A 15,673-nucleotide genomic window follows, 5' to 3' on the forward strand; every position below is an offset into this window, starting at 1 on the left:
TAATGTAGCTTTCAAAATTATCATTGAATAAAAATTTAATAATAATTTTAAAATTCACATAAACTTTAAGAGAATAAAATAAAAAATAAAAAAATAGTTTATAGCATTACACTTACCCAAAAGGTTTACACCCATCTTATACAATACCCAATAAAATTATATTTTTATTATTTTGAATTGTCTTATGATGTTTTATCGAGGTTGGTGAAATATCATACTACAATTATGGTTTGAAAAGTAAAAGGGCTTTCAATACTTTTAACAACTATGCACCAACAATTTTCATAATGATTTTTTTTTTCTACACAATAAATGGGAAAAAAAAAAAGAGTTAATTACAAAATTATTATGTATACTCTTTGTGCAATTTACAATCCTACAAAGCAGGGGCGAAAACAAAGAAGTTTATAAAATAAAGAAAAAAAAAAAAAAAACCACAATTTTTTTTGAAGCAGCATTAAAAATTATATTTTTATTCTACAAAAATTCTAAACATGAGATAAAAACCTGGTTTCAATCCTTATTATTATTATTATTTTGTCAATTTTATTAGGCGGGGTTCCTCTCCCCTTGTATTCTCCCCTACGTATGAAGTTGAACGTGGTGACGATGTTTTCTCATTCTAGTGTCAGGCCATGTGGACAGGTAATGAAGACAATATTATTAGGGCATCCAATGTTTCGTTCAGTTCATGAACTGAAACCCTGTCCCCAAAGACAACTTCATCCAATGTTTCTGTTCCTCAAACTCAAAATCTGTCCAAAAACTTCATTAACTGCTACCATCTACTCTGCAAACCTACTAAAATACAAACCCATTGGCATTTTCTTTCATTCCCTGCCCAGACAAGAAGAATAGACAGAAAAATTGCAGAAAAAACTTATACCCAACAGAAAATATAAGGGTAAATGGTAATTATCCGTTTGAATTGCTAAGAATTTTGACCCGTAATATGAAAGAGTTCATGTTAAATAAGTGTCGTACAATTCAAAGTTTATTTAAATAAGTAAATTTTATATGAATTTTCTAGCATTAATTCCGCGGGTTCCATCCATTTCTGTCCACAGCACAGTCCAGGCTGTCTCTAGAAGTTGAGTGACATTTACTTTGTGTCTCTTCAAGTAGCCGTTCTTTTGGTTGTGAAAGTTGATGGTGAAGGAGAAAGAAGATTTTAATATACATTTTCTTGTCATAGCTGCTCTAGAGCTATGACATGAAAATCAATGTCATATAGAGTTTGTTTTATTTTGTACATAATTTACTTTCATGCAAAGCATTGTAATGGTGAGCTAGCTATCTAATTGTGTTTCTTTACCGTTAATATTCGGGAAATGCTTCTTTGCATTCTTGTTTTTATCTTGCGTATATTTTTGTTGAGTTAGAATGATTCATGCACTATAAATTAAAAAATAAAAAATAAAAAATAAAAACTTTAGAAAACCTACCTAAATTTTTACTTGTTTTAATACTACTCTCAAAGTTTAGTAATGCTAAATTAAGAATATTGAATTTTTAATTTCTTTCAATTATCTTATTCCCTTATGATTTTCCGTTAATTTTTCAAAATGTCCAAAATACCCCTGTTTTTTTTTTAAAAAAAATAATAATTGCAAAAAGATTGCAAATATGTTTTTTTTTTTTTTTTTTCATAAAATAAATAAATAAACGCTTGAATCTTTACAATTTTTTATTTTATTTTTTTATAATTGAAAAATATGGGTATTTTGGACATTTTGATAAGATTTAATAAAAAACTCTAACGGAATGGTGTAATTAAAAGAAATTGAAAGTTTGATAATCCTTAATTAAGAGTTTTTGAATTTTGAGAGAGTACTTTCAAAATGGGTGGAATTTTATGGGGGGTTTTGTGAAGTTTCATTCTTAAAAAAACAAAAGAAAAAAAAAAAACAACAACAGTAGACAAAGCATGCTAACTCAATGAACATGTGTGCGAGATGAATATCGGAATACAAAGAACCATTTCTCTAATATTTTTAGATGGAAGGAAACAATTACCTTTGTTAGAATACTTATTGATTAAATACATCACTATGTTTTGCGGAGTGATTTGAATTTTATATAGTGTCATGACGGATTTGCCTTGATATTTATCAAATCACTCTTTAAAATTCAAAATCAATCTAGTGGATTCTTATTAGAAGTTTAATCCGTCATCAAGTCAGTCCCTCTGTATTACAACTGTTAAATTTTTTGATCGAATCGTCACTTCATATCTATTAATATTGCGACATGTGTACGTATTGCGCAATCAACTTCGCCATCGGAAATTGGTAATGACACAAACAATAGGATTGAGATGAGACCATGAGAAACAGCCTGTCAGCTTCCAATCTTGTTGCTTGTCACGGAAAAACTCTATTAATGATCAATTCAATTGACTGAATCAAATGATTTCACCATTGGTTACTATTTTATAGAAAGGAAAATTCCTTTTATAATACCTGTTTGTTTTGCGAGAAAGCTTTGCAATAATAATATCTCAATCTCAACCTTTCGACAGTGTATAATTCTATCACAAATTTTAAAATATATATATATAAAATTGACATGTCCCACAATTTTATACGTGAATTAAAAAAAAAAAAATTCCTTTCCCTAATTTGAAGAAAACCCTATTAAAATGTGAACTATTAATATTGTGCTGCTCTTGCAATAGTTTTTATTTATTTTTATTTTTTTTTGGTAACTTCACTGAAAATTCTTAAACTTTCACCCGATTTGACAAACCCCCAAAACTTTAAAATCTCTTAATTTAGCCCCCTAAACTTTCAATTGCAATTAGTTTAGATCCTTCTGTCAGATTTTAAATGTTAAATTACGTTTATACCCCTGATTTTTTTTTTTTTTTTTTAATTTTATAAAATTTCAATTTTACCCTTAATTCCAAAACGTTTGTTTATTTAGAAAAAAAAAAATCAAAGATATTTTGGTCTTTTTTGGTATTTCTAAGTGCTAAATTTGACGGATGGGTTTAAATTGAGAGCAATTGAAAGTTTAGGGGACTAAATTGAGAGATTTTAAAGTTTAAGAGTTTGTCAAATCGAGTGGAAGTTCAAAAGTCTTCAATAAAATTACCTTCTTTTTTTTTTTTCTCAATTATTCGGTAGACAATATTTTTTTGAGTGTTGGTAGGGGTATGGGCATTAGCAGCCGGCCCACATAACACTTATCGGGGGAGTTATTAAAATGTGCACTATTACATGACAGTTTGCATAACATTTATTACGTTTACAGAAAAAATATGATTGCCCGTGTTAGCCACTAAAATATGAACTATCACGTGACACTTATTTTTATAAAATGTAAGGTTCTATGTAAATTTGTAAATGAGTTATAGTATCGTAAATACTTTCCTAATAATTTTGAACAAAATTCCCACCAATTTTCTTTTAGTGAAAAGAAATTTGAACAAATTAAGACTCACCCTCCTTTCTTTTTCACCCTCATCTTAACTCTCACCCTTTCATACTCCTAAATCATCCAAATAATTATTCGGACAGTAAATATGAGAGATTATGTATAAATTTTATTTATTTAAATAAGTATTAATAATTAAAAAATTATTTAAACAGATAAATCATATATAAACTCTTTAATTGTCAACGAACCAAGAGCATCAATCGATCAAATCAAATCAAACATGCCCTTTTTGTTTTATTCCCTTGACATATTAACTTTTGTTCATAGAATTCAATTCGTTTATCACCAAACACCCCCAATTTTTTTTTTTTTTTTTTTAAACTAAAATTCCGTTCTATATATATATATAATTGATGGTCATGATTAAAAATAAATGTCCTATTCACTTTTTAATTATTTTTTCCTTTTGCAAAAGCATGAACAATAATAATATTATTTTATCTTATCTCAGTGGGAAAAGGAAAAAAACATGTGGAAGGTGGGCGAAGGGTAAGATTCAATGAATTTCAATTTACCTAGGTGCTCAGCCGCAAAAGGAGCTCCCCCACTCCCCGCACGCATACATTGTACATGGCCATAGCCCTATGGCTATAGCTTCCTTAGCTGAGTGACGTCGTTCCGATCCTCCCCATTTCCCATTAAAATCATCTCCTTCTCTCTTTCCAAAATCTTCAGAACCCTTTTGCCTCGGAATCTCAGGTACTCTCTTGCCCAAAATTTTCGAATAAACGGACCGCGATTCGATCTAGGGATTGAATCTGAAAAGCTTTTGCTTTTGTTTTTTTCTTGTTTTTCCCCAATTCGTTTGAATTGATTTTGAATCTGATTTATTGAGATTAGCCGCTTCAATTTGACTCTGATTGTGTTTTGTTTGATTATGGTTGCTGCACTTGGATTGGTATTTTTAAGCTTTACCCTATGTTTGGTTCCTGAGAAAGATTGGGAAAAGAAATATTAAGTTTTGTTACTTTGTGTGGTTCAATTTGTGAGCTTAATTTAGCTTAACCGGCTAATTGAATCGGATTGTTTTCCTAGTTACAATACTTGTGACCACCGAGAATCAAATGGGTTAAAATTATTATTATTATTATTTTTTCTTCTTCGCCATTAAAAATGGAGCTAGTTTGTTATATTGTTCTGTGAAATATACTAATATGATACTTGGTTTGCTAGGTGCTTTAAGCTGCAGTGCACGGGGGTGATTGACTACCATGCATATCTATTGCTGTCCCTTGGGTTCACGTAGAACTGGATTTTGGAATTGTTGTAGAGAAAGGAAGTTGTTTTTTAACGCTCTTGTGTAACCTGGGGCAACCCAAGAGGTATTTTTGATTTTGATGGTTGAGCTACACCGAAGTTCGGTGACTGATAATTAGAATTCAGTTACTATATATACAGATTGATCCGTTTGCTAGATTGCTACATTCTTCATACCATGCCAGTTATTCAGAAGTTATATGATGCCTGCAAGGCGTCCTTCTCTACTGATGGTCCGATACCAGAAGAAGCTCTTGGAAAAGTTCGTTCTACTTTAGGTAAGAAGGAGGATAAAGGAAGCTTTATTCGTATTTGTCTTGTTTTGCTCATGAACATGCCTTGCACTTGGTCCGAGACATTTTAGTTTCGAATACTTCCTTTGTGTTAACACCATCTTATAATGCTATTCCAGATGAATTGAAGCCTTCTAATGTGGGTCTCGAACAGGAGGCACAATTGGCGCGACAATGGAAAGTTCCAGTAAATGGTAGTAATGGCAAAAAAGGGCGTAATGGCAGTCATCAGTACCCACCTCCAATTAAATATTTGCACTTGCATGAATGTGACAAATTTTCTGTAAGTAATTTAAATCTCTGTAGGGTATTGGTTATCAATTGGATTTTCATTTTGGAACCTTTGGTTCTGGTTGAGTGGTTTGAATATTTGTGAAACTTCAAAGCTGGATTCATAACATGTACTTGGGAAATTTTTGGATTTTGTCGCAGATAGGAATTTTCTGCATGCCACCTGGCTCTATCATACCACTTCATAATCATCCTGGAATGACTGTGTTGAGCAAGCTTCTTTACGGTTCATTACATGTGAGATCATATGATTGGCTTGATGTACCCGGGTCTGCTGATCTATCTCAAGGTGCCAATCTGCATTGACCTTAGCATATTTCAAGATTACAATATGGCTTTGGACTGATATTTCGAAGTATGCATATCTTTAATGTAACTTAGTTATAAGATAAAAAAAATTTTGGAAGGTCAAGAGTAGTATAGTCTTGGTTTGAAGCAAATAGTAGAGCTGGAAATGGAATCTAGACAATTTCTATATGTTTTTGAAATTAATATCAATATTAATTTCTACTTATCAAAAAAAAATATCAATATTAATTTCAAAAACATATTGATATTAATTTCAAAAAAAATATCAATAGGGTATCACCACTTTGTTAATAGTGTCAAATGATACCAATTAAGTATGACTTGATGTCTTTTGACAAACCATTGATTTTTTATTTTTTTATTTTATTTTTAAATATAACAAAAGTACAAGAATAGGTAACTCTTAAAAAAAATTATATATTAGAAGCCTTATTCATTTCTAGTTGGTTTCTACGTGAACTAGTTAGCCTTCAAGATATCATCAAATATAATCTCTCTAAATTCTGCTCCATGGTATTTTTGTTGTTCAGAACAACTAGCTTGTTTGGATCCCTTCTAAGTATGTACGTTCATCTCATTTCCTTCTGCAGGGGCTGATAAGCCTCATTTCTCTCATGATTTTTTTTTTTTTTCTTTCTCCTCTTATGAGTTTTAACACTTCTGTCCTCCTTTCTTATTAATTTCTCTTGCATGTTACCTATATGAGGTGCTTTCACCTATGCTCAATATGGAGGGCAAATCCTGCTAAGCTATATCTTGTGTTGTGAGGGTGAGGAAGTTTCTGAAGCAAGTATAGCCACTTTAGGTAGCTTTGTCAAAATAATTTCAGCAGCTATGACTGTCTTATGACCCGCTGTTTGCAGCAATTTCAAGCTTTATAGTGGCAGTTTTTTATTATTTAGTGAAAATCAGTTAATTATTATTGGGTAGTATTATGTTGGAAAGAGAGTTTTCTAAAGTATAGATAGCTGCCCTCTTAATAAAACATATAGTGACAAGGGAAGTTCTCTTGGGTTCTTGTATTTCATATCAGAAGTTTCAAATATTCTCTGAGCTTGTGTCCCCTATATGTCGTACTTTAGGCCATCAAAGTAATATGTAATATACTAGTTATATTTCTTACTATATTATTGTAACACTTCATTACCATATTTGGCAGATGAGAAGTAGCCTACATAGATGATAGTTTATAAAGATAGTCATGGATGTTAAGTCCAACATTGTCTAGTTACTAAGTGAAACTTGGCTTAATAATGATTTCTAGGAAAGCTCCAAATTGACTAAGTCATTTTGGGGTGATAGCACAGTGGCTAGCGCTTTTCCTTAGGCCATTACAAATGGTATCAGAGCCACCTAGTAATACCAGGCCATGTGGTACTGGGAGCATTGCATGATGTAGTCTTGATGAGGACGTCAGGAGTTTAAGAGGGGTAGTTTGTAACACTCTAGTCCCATATTGGGCCTCATATTGGGAAGATGAGATGTAGCCCACATAGAATAGGTGGTTTATAAAGATGATCATGGGTATTAAGTCTCACATTGCCTACTTACTAGGTAAAAGTAGGCTTTATAATGAATTATAGGGAAGCTCCAAATTGAATAATCATTTTGGTGTGATAGCGCAGATGTGGCTAATGCTTTTCCCTAGGCCATTACAATTATATAATGTTTTACTTTCTCCTTTAACTGTAACTAATTAGTTATAGTGATTTTCTTGTTCTTTCTTTTTTTTTTTTTGATAAGTAATAACTAGTCTTATTAAAAGCGTAAAGGCGGCCCAATTTCCTTGTTCTTTTTTGCTCATTCTATTTAGGTAGTTCCTCTTGTATACTTCCTCTCAAATTGGATGATAAAATGAAAAATTGATCCAAGATGTTATTTGTATATATTGAGAAATATTGCCTAGTATCCGCCTGTACTTAAAAACCATGGTGATCCAGCAATATGTAATGATATGACTTGGTTTTGTCCAAGCCAAATGCTTGGGAAAAGTCAGGGATTTAGTCCTTTATGGCTCTTAACATCTCTGATATGTATTCCCTAATATACTAGGCAAAGAATTATTAATAACTGATAGGTACTGGTGTCTAAAAGGCACACTAGACTCATAAATAATATTAGTCCCAGGTGGTGTAGAAACCTATAGGGATGATTGAAAATGGTTTTTATAGGTCCGACCTTTAATTTTGGAGGAATGATTTGTTTCTGCCAACTTGTCATTATACCTCATGACTGCCCAACTTTCTGAACAACACTAGAACACTGCCAACAGCGGCACCACTGCAACCACCTCTTTTTATCCTACACAATTTTCATACCATCTACTCTTTTTAGTGTTCTCAACATGTTGCTGCCAACATGTTGAGAACACTACTGAAGTATCAGAAATTAACATGTTGATGTTGGTTAATTTGTTGAATGCCAACATCTTTTATTAAGTACAAGTTTATGCTGGCATCATATTCAATGGACAATGACGACAGATTTTGTAATTTTCTACAAAGATCTTAATGTATTGTAGACATTCGAGCAATGATGGACAATTCTCTTTAATGGAGATGTCAACCAGATTAACTTGCTGACTTATGGTTATTCCATGCTGCTTGGTTTGTTGGGTATAGGAGGATACAACAATGTGATTATTTCCTGAAATTCGTATTGTCCCGGAAAAGGGATTGTTCAAGTGTTGGGACATTTAGAAATTCTAACGAAATGTTTATGTGTGCAACATGGGCGATGCTGTGAGAAATTTCTTATGTCCTGATTGTTACTAAATCAGTTCACTGACAAGTTTGAAGAAATAAATTGGTTCATCGAAATATTTCTAGTGCTAGCATTGCAATGATTAACTTACTATCCTTAATAATGATGAGCAAAATTTCAAGTTTCAAAACACTCTTGGATATATCTTTTTTTTTTTTTTTTTAATAAATAATATATATTCATTTAAAGTGTAGAGGGCGCAACCTTAGTATACAATGAGTATATAAAAGACCCCGAACTCAGAAAAAGAACATAATGCTAAAAACTCAGAAATGTAGAAACAAGCGAAATAGTCCATGCCACTCGCCATATATAGAGGGTGTGTAGCATCTGCTTCTTCAAATCTAGCAATCCATTCTCACATACATTTAATTTGGAAATACTCTTGGATATATCTTACATAGTCATTTAATTTTTATTTTTATTTTTTACTAGAGATACTTTAATGTTTCTTTGTATTGGCTTGGGATTAGCGGAGGTCACTAGTTTGGATCTCCCATTCTCCCAATTACTTATATATAAAAAAAAAAATCTAATTAGTCAGTTTGATGATCTCTCTAACACTTGTTTATTTAGTTCTCAACATTTTCCAGCATGTTTATTTTTGATGAATGTCTTAATCAAGCATTCCTATGTCTTTTTCTTCTCCCCATTTTCTTGATTTTTATTAGGTTAGAGGATTACCTATTTTTTCCTTCTTCTTTTTTTCTTAATAGGATAAGATGATAAATTTTTTATTTTTTTATTTCTTTTTTTTTTAAAAAAAAAGTAAGATACTGACTGTGGATTAGTTGGAATATACAGCCAGACCTGCAAAACTTGTTAGAGATTGTCAGATGAGTGCACCCTGTGCCACAACCACCCTTTATCCAAACAGTGGTGGCAATATTCACTGTTTCAAGGCCTTGACTCCCTGTGCTCTCTTTGACATTCTTGCACCCCCATACAACTCAGAAAATGGTCGACATTGCTCGTATTTCCGGAAATCCCCTAGGAGAGATCTACCAGGTATATGCTCTCCCTCTCCCTCTTTTTCTTTGTGCATGTGTGTTAAGAGAGAAAAATGCTTTTTTTTTTCATCTGATTTCCGGAACTAATAATTTCTGCTCCTCCTTCTCGGGCTAAAGATATTGATCAATTATGTGGGATGCAAGCATCTGAAGTGGCTTGGTTGGAAGAAATTCAACCTCCAGAAAACTTAGTTGTCTGCAGGGGGCATTACAGGGGCCCCATTATTAGACATTGAGAGGGTTTTTGGACAAAAGGGATGAGGAGGCAGTGAGGTGATTGCTGGAGTGATGGGGTGCCAACTGCCGCCGCAGTAATGCTGGAGCCTGGAATGTTGGCAATAAATACCGCCATTCCTATTGTGAGGCATTTGATTGTACATATCTCTTACAATAGTTTGGCGGTGAATGCCCACCAAAAATCCTGTACTCTTAACATACCCATGATTGTTTCTTTATTGTAATAAGCAGCTTTCAGATATATTTTACTTCCACTTGGATCTTCTTGACCTCCTTTACAAGTTATCAGATATTTTTTTTTATTTTTTTATACAATGATGTGAGATAGTGGAATTAACATGGTGAGGTGCCTCCAAGTTGACACATGATCTAAATGGGGAGTCTAGATTGTTTAAATTTTGGTCTTTCAAGTCTCAAAAACAGATGCTCAGAGAGCACCAAATGGATGCCAGAAAACCTGTGCTTTCGATGTGGTTGTCACTTGTCAGCATGGAACCTGTGTCTCTCAGAGAGCATAAACCGCATAATGTTTGCGGCGACTATTCTGCCGGTGCTTATAGATATTAACATCTAGATTCTGTTTTTATTGTTTCCCTATAAATATTTTGTTTTATTGTTATTATTTTCTTTTTCTCTTTGTAATCTTGCAGTAAAACGGATATTTTATTTGGAAATTTAGGTCACTAGCGGAGCTAAGAATTCTTATTTGGGGGCCGATATGGAAAATTTATTTTTTTGACATGTCTATACAAGGAGGGAAAGGGAATGGGGGATTCAAAGTAGTGACTTCCGCTTAATGAGGTGTGATTCACAGCCAATTGAGTTATCCATTGGGACGCCGATATCGAATTTAAATTGAAGTTATCAGCCATTTATGTTTCAAGAATAAAAAAGATAAATAATAATTCAATAAGAATAAGAAAAATAAAGTAGTGAGTGACCAAAGTCTTCTTAAACGTGTTAGAGCATTTATATTGGTTTATGTATATCTTTATGTAAAATAGTTAATCAAAACTCACTTTATTTAGTTTAGTTAATGAGTTTTAAAAGATACCATACCTTTGATTTTTTTTTTTTTTAGTTTAACTTTGGTCAGGAGCCTCCTTAAAACACCACTTTTATAGCCTCCGATCCCTAACTGACATCTAAGCAAAAACTCAAAATATGCACCAAAATAATCTAGGTCCTAATACATTGAATTTTCTTTGAGGAAGAAAGAAAGAATGAAAGAATTGATGAAGGGGTTTGGCCAGACCCCTTCGTGAAACTACCTAGACCCACGGCGTGGGTCTGGCGTCGTGGGTCACTGTGGGTTTTGCCATGGGTTTGGTAGAAACCCAACCACGCTGTGGGTCACCTCTCTCCGGCGCCGGTTTCTGGCCTTTAGAGTGATAAAATCCCTAAAGGATTAACTTTTCACCTCTAAGTTTTAGATTTAAATCAAAAAATGAGTTTTGAGGCATTAGAAACGAGTTTTGAACATTAGAAACGGATTTTGGGGCATTAGAATCGGTTTTGAGGCGGATTTTGGTGGGTCACAGCGAGACCCAGGCCAATGGGTTCGACCAGACCCACGGCCGGCGGCCAGGTCTGGCTGTGGGTCTACTGGGTCTGGCAACCAACGGTGTTTTTGATATATATATATATTTTTTTCACTTTGATTTGCTGTGTTTGTTCTCATTTTGGTTTTTTGTAATTTTCTTGAAATGATGATGTAGCACATGTTGATTGAGTGATGCAAAAGTGGTATTTTGCATGAGGTCCAAACCATAGGGGCTCTCATTTTTTTATTATTTTTTATTATCATTTAAATTTTATTTTATTATTTTATTATTTTTAATAAGGATTGTATTTTTTTTAAAGATCATATTTTTCAACTTTTCGGAAAAAAAGATGTGGAGAGAGAAATAATATGAGAAAATTTTGGGAAAAGAAAGATGTGGAGAGAGAATTAGTATATTAATGTGATGGATGTGTGAACAGTGTCCACTACATGTAGCGGTGAATTATTATGCAAAAAAAAAAAAGTATTTTACATTTGAGATGCATAGGAGCACTCACAATGGTTTATGTATATTTTTATGGAAAATAGCTAATCAAAATCCACTTTATCTAGTTTAGCTAACTAGTTTTAAAAGACACCAGCATACATCCGAATTCGATTATCTATTTTTTTTATTTATATATTTTTTTTATTTTTTTTTATGAAGATTATATTTTTCCTAAAGATGCTAATTTTCAATTTTTAGGAAAAAAGAGATGTGGAGAGAAAAATAATATTAGAAAATTTTGGGAAAAGAGATGTTGAAAGAGAAATAGCAGTAGAAATTAGATAAGTTTTACATAATCCAATGTAGAAGTATTTTACAAATTTCATTATCTATTTTAAATAAAAGGGGAGAATACATAAGCCATTGTGAGTGCTATAATGTAAATTAGAAAGTTTTTTTTAGTGTTTTGCTTATCTATTTTAGATAAAATTAAGAAATAGTTAAGCCATTGTGAGTGCTATTAACACTTAACAAAATTCTATCGTCAATCTTGTAAACCTGTCTAAATTACAACATTGATATTAACTAACCAAAAAGCTACACCTTAAAATACAATTTGGCTGTACCAAGAGAGAACAATGTATCAAAGGTTGTAATTTTTTTTTTTTTAATATTTGACTGTATTATCTGTATTTACATTATGGATCTCATTGTTTTGAAAAAACTTGAAGAAAAAATCAAATCATTAAATTATTCAGTCTTATGCAAGCAATATGAATGCAAGTGTGATGTGACACAAAATTAGTGTCATTAAATTGTTCTCTAATCTCTCTGCACACCTTGACAAACACATCTCACAATTCACAACGACAAGACAAGAACACAAAATCTTAAATTATTCTCTGCACACTCCGTCTTCCTGAGAACTCATAAAAATACAAAAAAAAAAAAGAAAAAAAAAAGAAAAAAAAAATCAATCAATATTCATAAAGAAGAAGTTCTGAAGCTGCATGGCATGAGTAGCTTTATTAATGGATCATTGTTCACGCACTTACCCACAAGGAAAAAGATGCAGAATTAATGTCCATTTGAGATAAAAAGAAAAATTATTATTTTTGGATAATTAGGGATGAATTAAACGAAAATACCAACATCCAAAATTGGGAAATTTAATTGGGCATTTTTAAGTCAATTTTAAGGGTAAAGTCCAATTAACCTCCTTAAACTACCACCTCAATGCCAATCTACCCCCCAAATTATTAACTGCGACAATTTACCCTCAAAACTACCAAAATAATGACAATGTCCCCACAATGCTAGCAAAATGACGAAATTATCTCTATAAAATTTTCAATAAGACAAAAATACCCTTAAAATTTTGAAAAAACAAATTAAATTTTAGCATTTTTGTTTTTATTTTAGTAAGGCTAATTTCATCATTTTGTTAAAATTTGGGGTATATTGTCATTGTTTTAGTAGTTTGGGAGGGTAATTTGTCGCAATTGATAATTTATGGAGTAAATTGTCATTGTGGTGGTAGTTTGAGAGAATTAAGTGGGCTTTACCCAAGTTTTAACGCCGACATTTAATGGACCCGTTAAATTACATTAAAATGATAATTTTAGGAGGCAAGTGTACAAATGGTGGTTGTTCACCACCACAAGACCCATGAATAAAGTCATAATGTAATGAAAGTAAGAATTAAATAGTACGCTATAGGAAGTGAGATGCTTATTACCACGACAGGGGGACGGTTGAGAATAATGGGCTAGCTTTTACAGTGTATTAATAACATGTTAAATATGTATTAATAACATATTAATAGCTTTTACAGTGTATTAATAACATGTTAAATATTTCGTACAGCATTTAAGTCAAATCGTTCTTGAATTATTTACAATCATGTAAGGCATGGTAAGAAATTTGGGTTGCAGAAATTGCTTGCTACTTATATAATAATAAATGGGTAACTTTACTTTACACTTCTGAATTACCACACGATTTGATAAGCTTCCCAAAATTTCAAAACCTCTCAATTTGAACCCTTTCGTCAGATTTAGCCATTAACTTTTAACGGCAATAGCTAAACAGATCAAAATATCTGTGATTTTTTTTTTCTTTCTTTTTTTTTATTTATTTATTATTTATTTTTATATAAAAAAAAAACAAAAAAGAAAAAGAAAAAAAGACTCATGGGTCAGGCCAGACCCACACATGCAGCCGTGGGTCAGGCTAGACCCACGCACGAAGCCGTGGGTCAGGCCGAACCCACACCGGTCTCTAGCACTGGATTCTACCAGAGCGAGCTCCAGTTTGGGAACCCTCGAGTGGAATTTCTTGAAGATTCTATATACCTTTTCAACATCTGCGGCAAACTCGTTGTAGCTCTATTTGTGGGTCTAATAGTTTGGGTGATTTTGAAGGCAAACTAGCCCAAACCCAATTCTTGCAGCGTCTGATAGATGATTGCGGTTGCTCTGGCCGGTGGGTCAAGCCAGACCCACACTAGGTCTCGGCCAGACCTAGTCTTGGGTCGATAAGTGGGTCTGGCCTGACCCACAGGTCACAAGGCCAGAGAATTTTTTTTTTCTTTAATTTTTTTTTTTTTTTTTTTATATTGCAATTAAGGATAAATTTGAAATTTTTTAAAAATTTAGGGGTATAAACATCATTGTCTCTCTTTTAATGTTTAAAATATGACGGAGGGGTTCAAATTGTCTGCAATTGAAAGTTCAAGGGTTTAAATTGAGAGGTTTTAAAGTTTGTGATGGGCTTATCAAATCGCGTGGTAATTCAAGGATTTAAAGGAAAATTATTCCAATAATAAACTATGAAACTATTATGAAATGAATTTGAAAATAAAAAATGAAATGATCATGCATTCATTGTTAAAAACATGTGACTCCTATAGACTCTTTTTCATGCGTAATTAATGTCATCAAGTTTTTTAAGGGAAATTTTATTGATTTTCTTTAATTTAACACATTCATTAAACATCTTATTATAAGCTATCTAAACTCATTTTGGGATTACTTACCATGGTCAAGTCACTACAAAAAATTAAATTTTTTCTGACGGACGTTTTCTGACGTGTCAGGTAGTCTGACACGTCAGAAAACGTTCCTGACGGGGCCTTCCTGACGTGTTTCACGTGTGAAGATTATAGGTGTCAGAAATGGAAAATTTCTGACGTGTTATAATTAACACGTCAGAAAAATTTCTGACGTGTTAACTTGTGACACGTCAGAAATTTTACTGACGTGTTGAAATTTAACCCGTCAGAAAATTTCTGACGTGTCAAATTTTTACACGTCAGTAAATAATTTTAATAAAAAAAATCCAGAAAAAAATTTTTTAAAAAAAAGAAAAATTAATTTTTTCTGGATTTTTTTTAATTAAAAATATTTTTTTTATTTCTGGAACAGTAGTCTTCTCCGGTCCCCAGTTCTCCCTGATCTCTGCTGCTTCCTCCATTTTCACTCTCTCTCTCTCTCTCTCTCTTCTTTCTTCCATTTTCACTCTCTCTCTCTCTCTTCTTTCCTCCATTTTCACTCTCTTTTCTCTCTTCTTTCCTTCATTTTCAAAAACCCAAACCATAAAATCAATAAAAAATCAAAAACCCAAATCAAAAAATAAACCTTTCGATCTTCTTCTCTTCAAATCAAAAATAAAAAATCTCTCAAATCAAATCAAAATAAACCAAATCAGAGCTTCTTCAAATCAAAAATCTCTCTTCTTTGATCCTCTTCTCTTCTCCTTTTTTTTTTTTTTTTTTTTTTTCTTTCTTCTGCTGCTTCGATCTCTTCTCCATCTTTTTTTTTTTTTTTTTCTTTTCTTTTCTGCTGCTTCTCTGGATCTTCTGATCTTCTCCATCTTTTTTTTTTTTTTTTTTTTTTTTTTTTTTTTCTTTTCTTTTCTGCTGCTTCTCTGGATCTTCTGATCTTCTCCCATTTTTTTCTTTTTCTTCTTCTTCCTCAATCTTATTTTTCTCCTTTTCTTCTTCCCTTTAGAAGCTGGTGGCCGGATGTACAGAGAGAAGAGGCTAGGGAGATTGAGAGAGGAGAGAGAGAGCTGTGTTTGG

At 32.5% G+C, this 15,673-nt stretch overlaps 1 protein-coding gene across 3 annotated transcripts; it reads left to right on the forward strand.

The window, feature by feature from the left end:
• The first annotated feature begins 3,942 nt into the window (after positions 1–3,942).
• On the forward strand, positions 3,943–9,986 carry LOC132172196 (plant cysteine oxidase 4). Of its 3 annotated transcripts, none has more exons than XM_088511294.1 (7): positions 3,943–4,140; positions 4,615–4,763; positions 4,825–4,976; positions 5,111–5,274; positions 5,424–5,571; positions 9,159–9,362; positions 9,482–9,986. In XM_088511294.1, the coding sequence occupies exons 3-7, from the start codon at positions 4,877–4,879 to the stop codon at positions 9,598–9,600; spliced, it is 735 nt and encodes a 244-aa protein (XP_088367420.1). In that variant the 5' UTR covers positions 3,943–4,140; positions 4,615–4,763; positions 4,825–4,876; the 3' UTR covers positions 9,601–9,986. The 3 variants fall into 3 exon arrangements, with proteins under 3 accessions (XP_088367420.1, XP_088367422.1, XP_059439632.1); XM_088511296.1 differs by having other exon boundaries at positions 4,840–4,976; XM_059583649.2 differs by having other exon boundaries at positions 3,944–4,140; positions 4,615–4,976.
• Positions 9,987–15,673: the final 5,687 nt, after the last annotated feature.

This window comes from Corylus avellana, chromosome 1 (genome assembly GCF_965113065.1).
Source record: "Corylus avellana chromosome 1, dhCorAvel1.hap1.2, whole genome shotgun sequence".
In the NCBI taxonomy this organism is placed as follows: Eukaryota; Viridiplantae; Streptophyta; class Magnoliopsida; order Fagales; family Betulaceae; genus Corylus; species Corylus avellana.

Excerpts from the sequence above, each read along its gene's own strand:
- LOC132172196 (XM_088511294.1), top strand. The coding sequence starts at position 4,877 with ATGCCAGTTATTCAGAAGTTATATGATGCCTGCAAGGCGTCCTTCTCT. Across the intron at positions 4,977-5,110 it reads AAAAGTTCGTTCTACTTTAG|ATGAATTGAAGCCTTCTAAT; the intron begins GTAAGAAGGAGG and ends ATGCTATTCCAG. Across the intron at positions 5,275-5,423 it reads ATGAATGTGACAAATTTTCT|ATAGGAATTTTCTGCATGCC; the intron begins GTAAGTAATTTA and ends ATTTTGTCGCAG.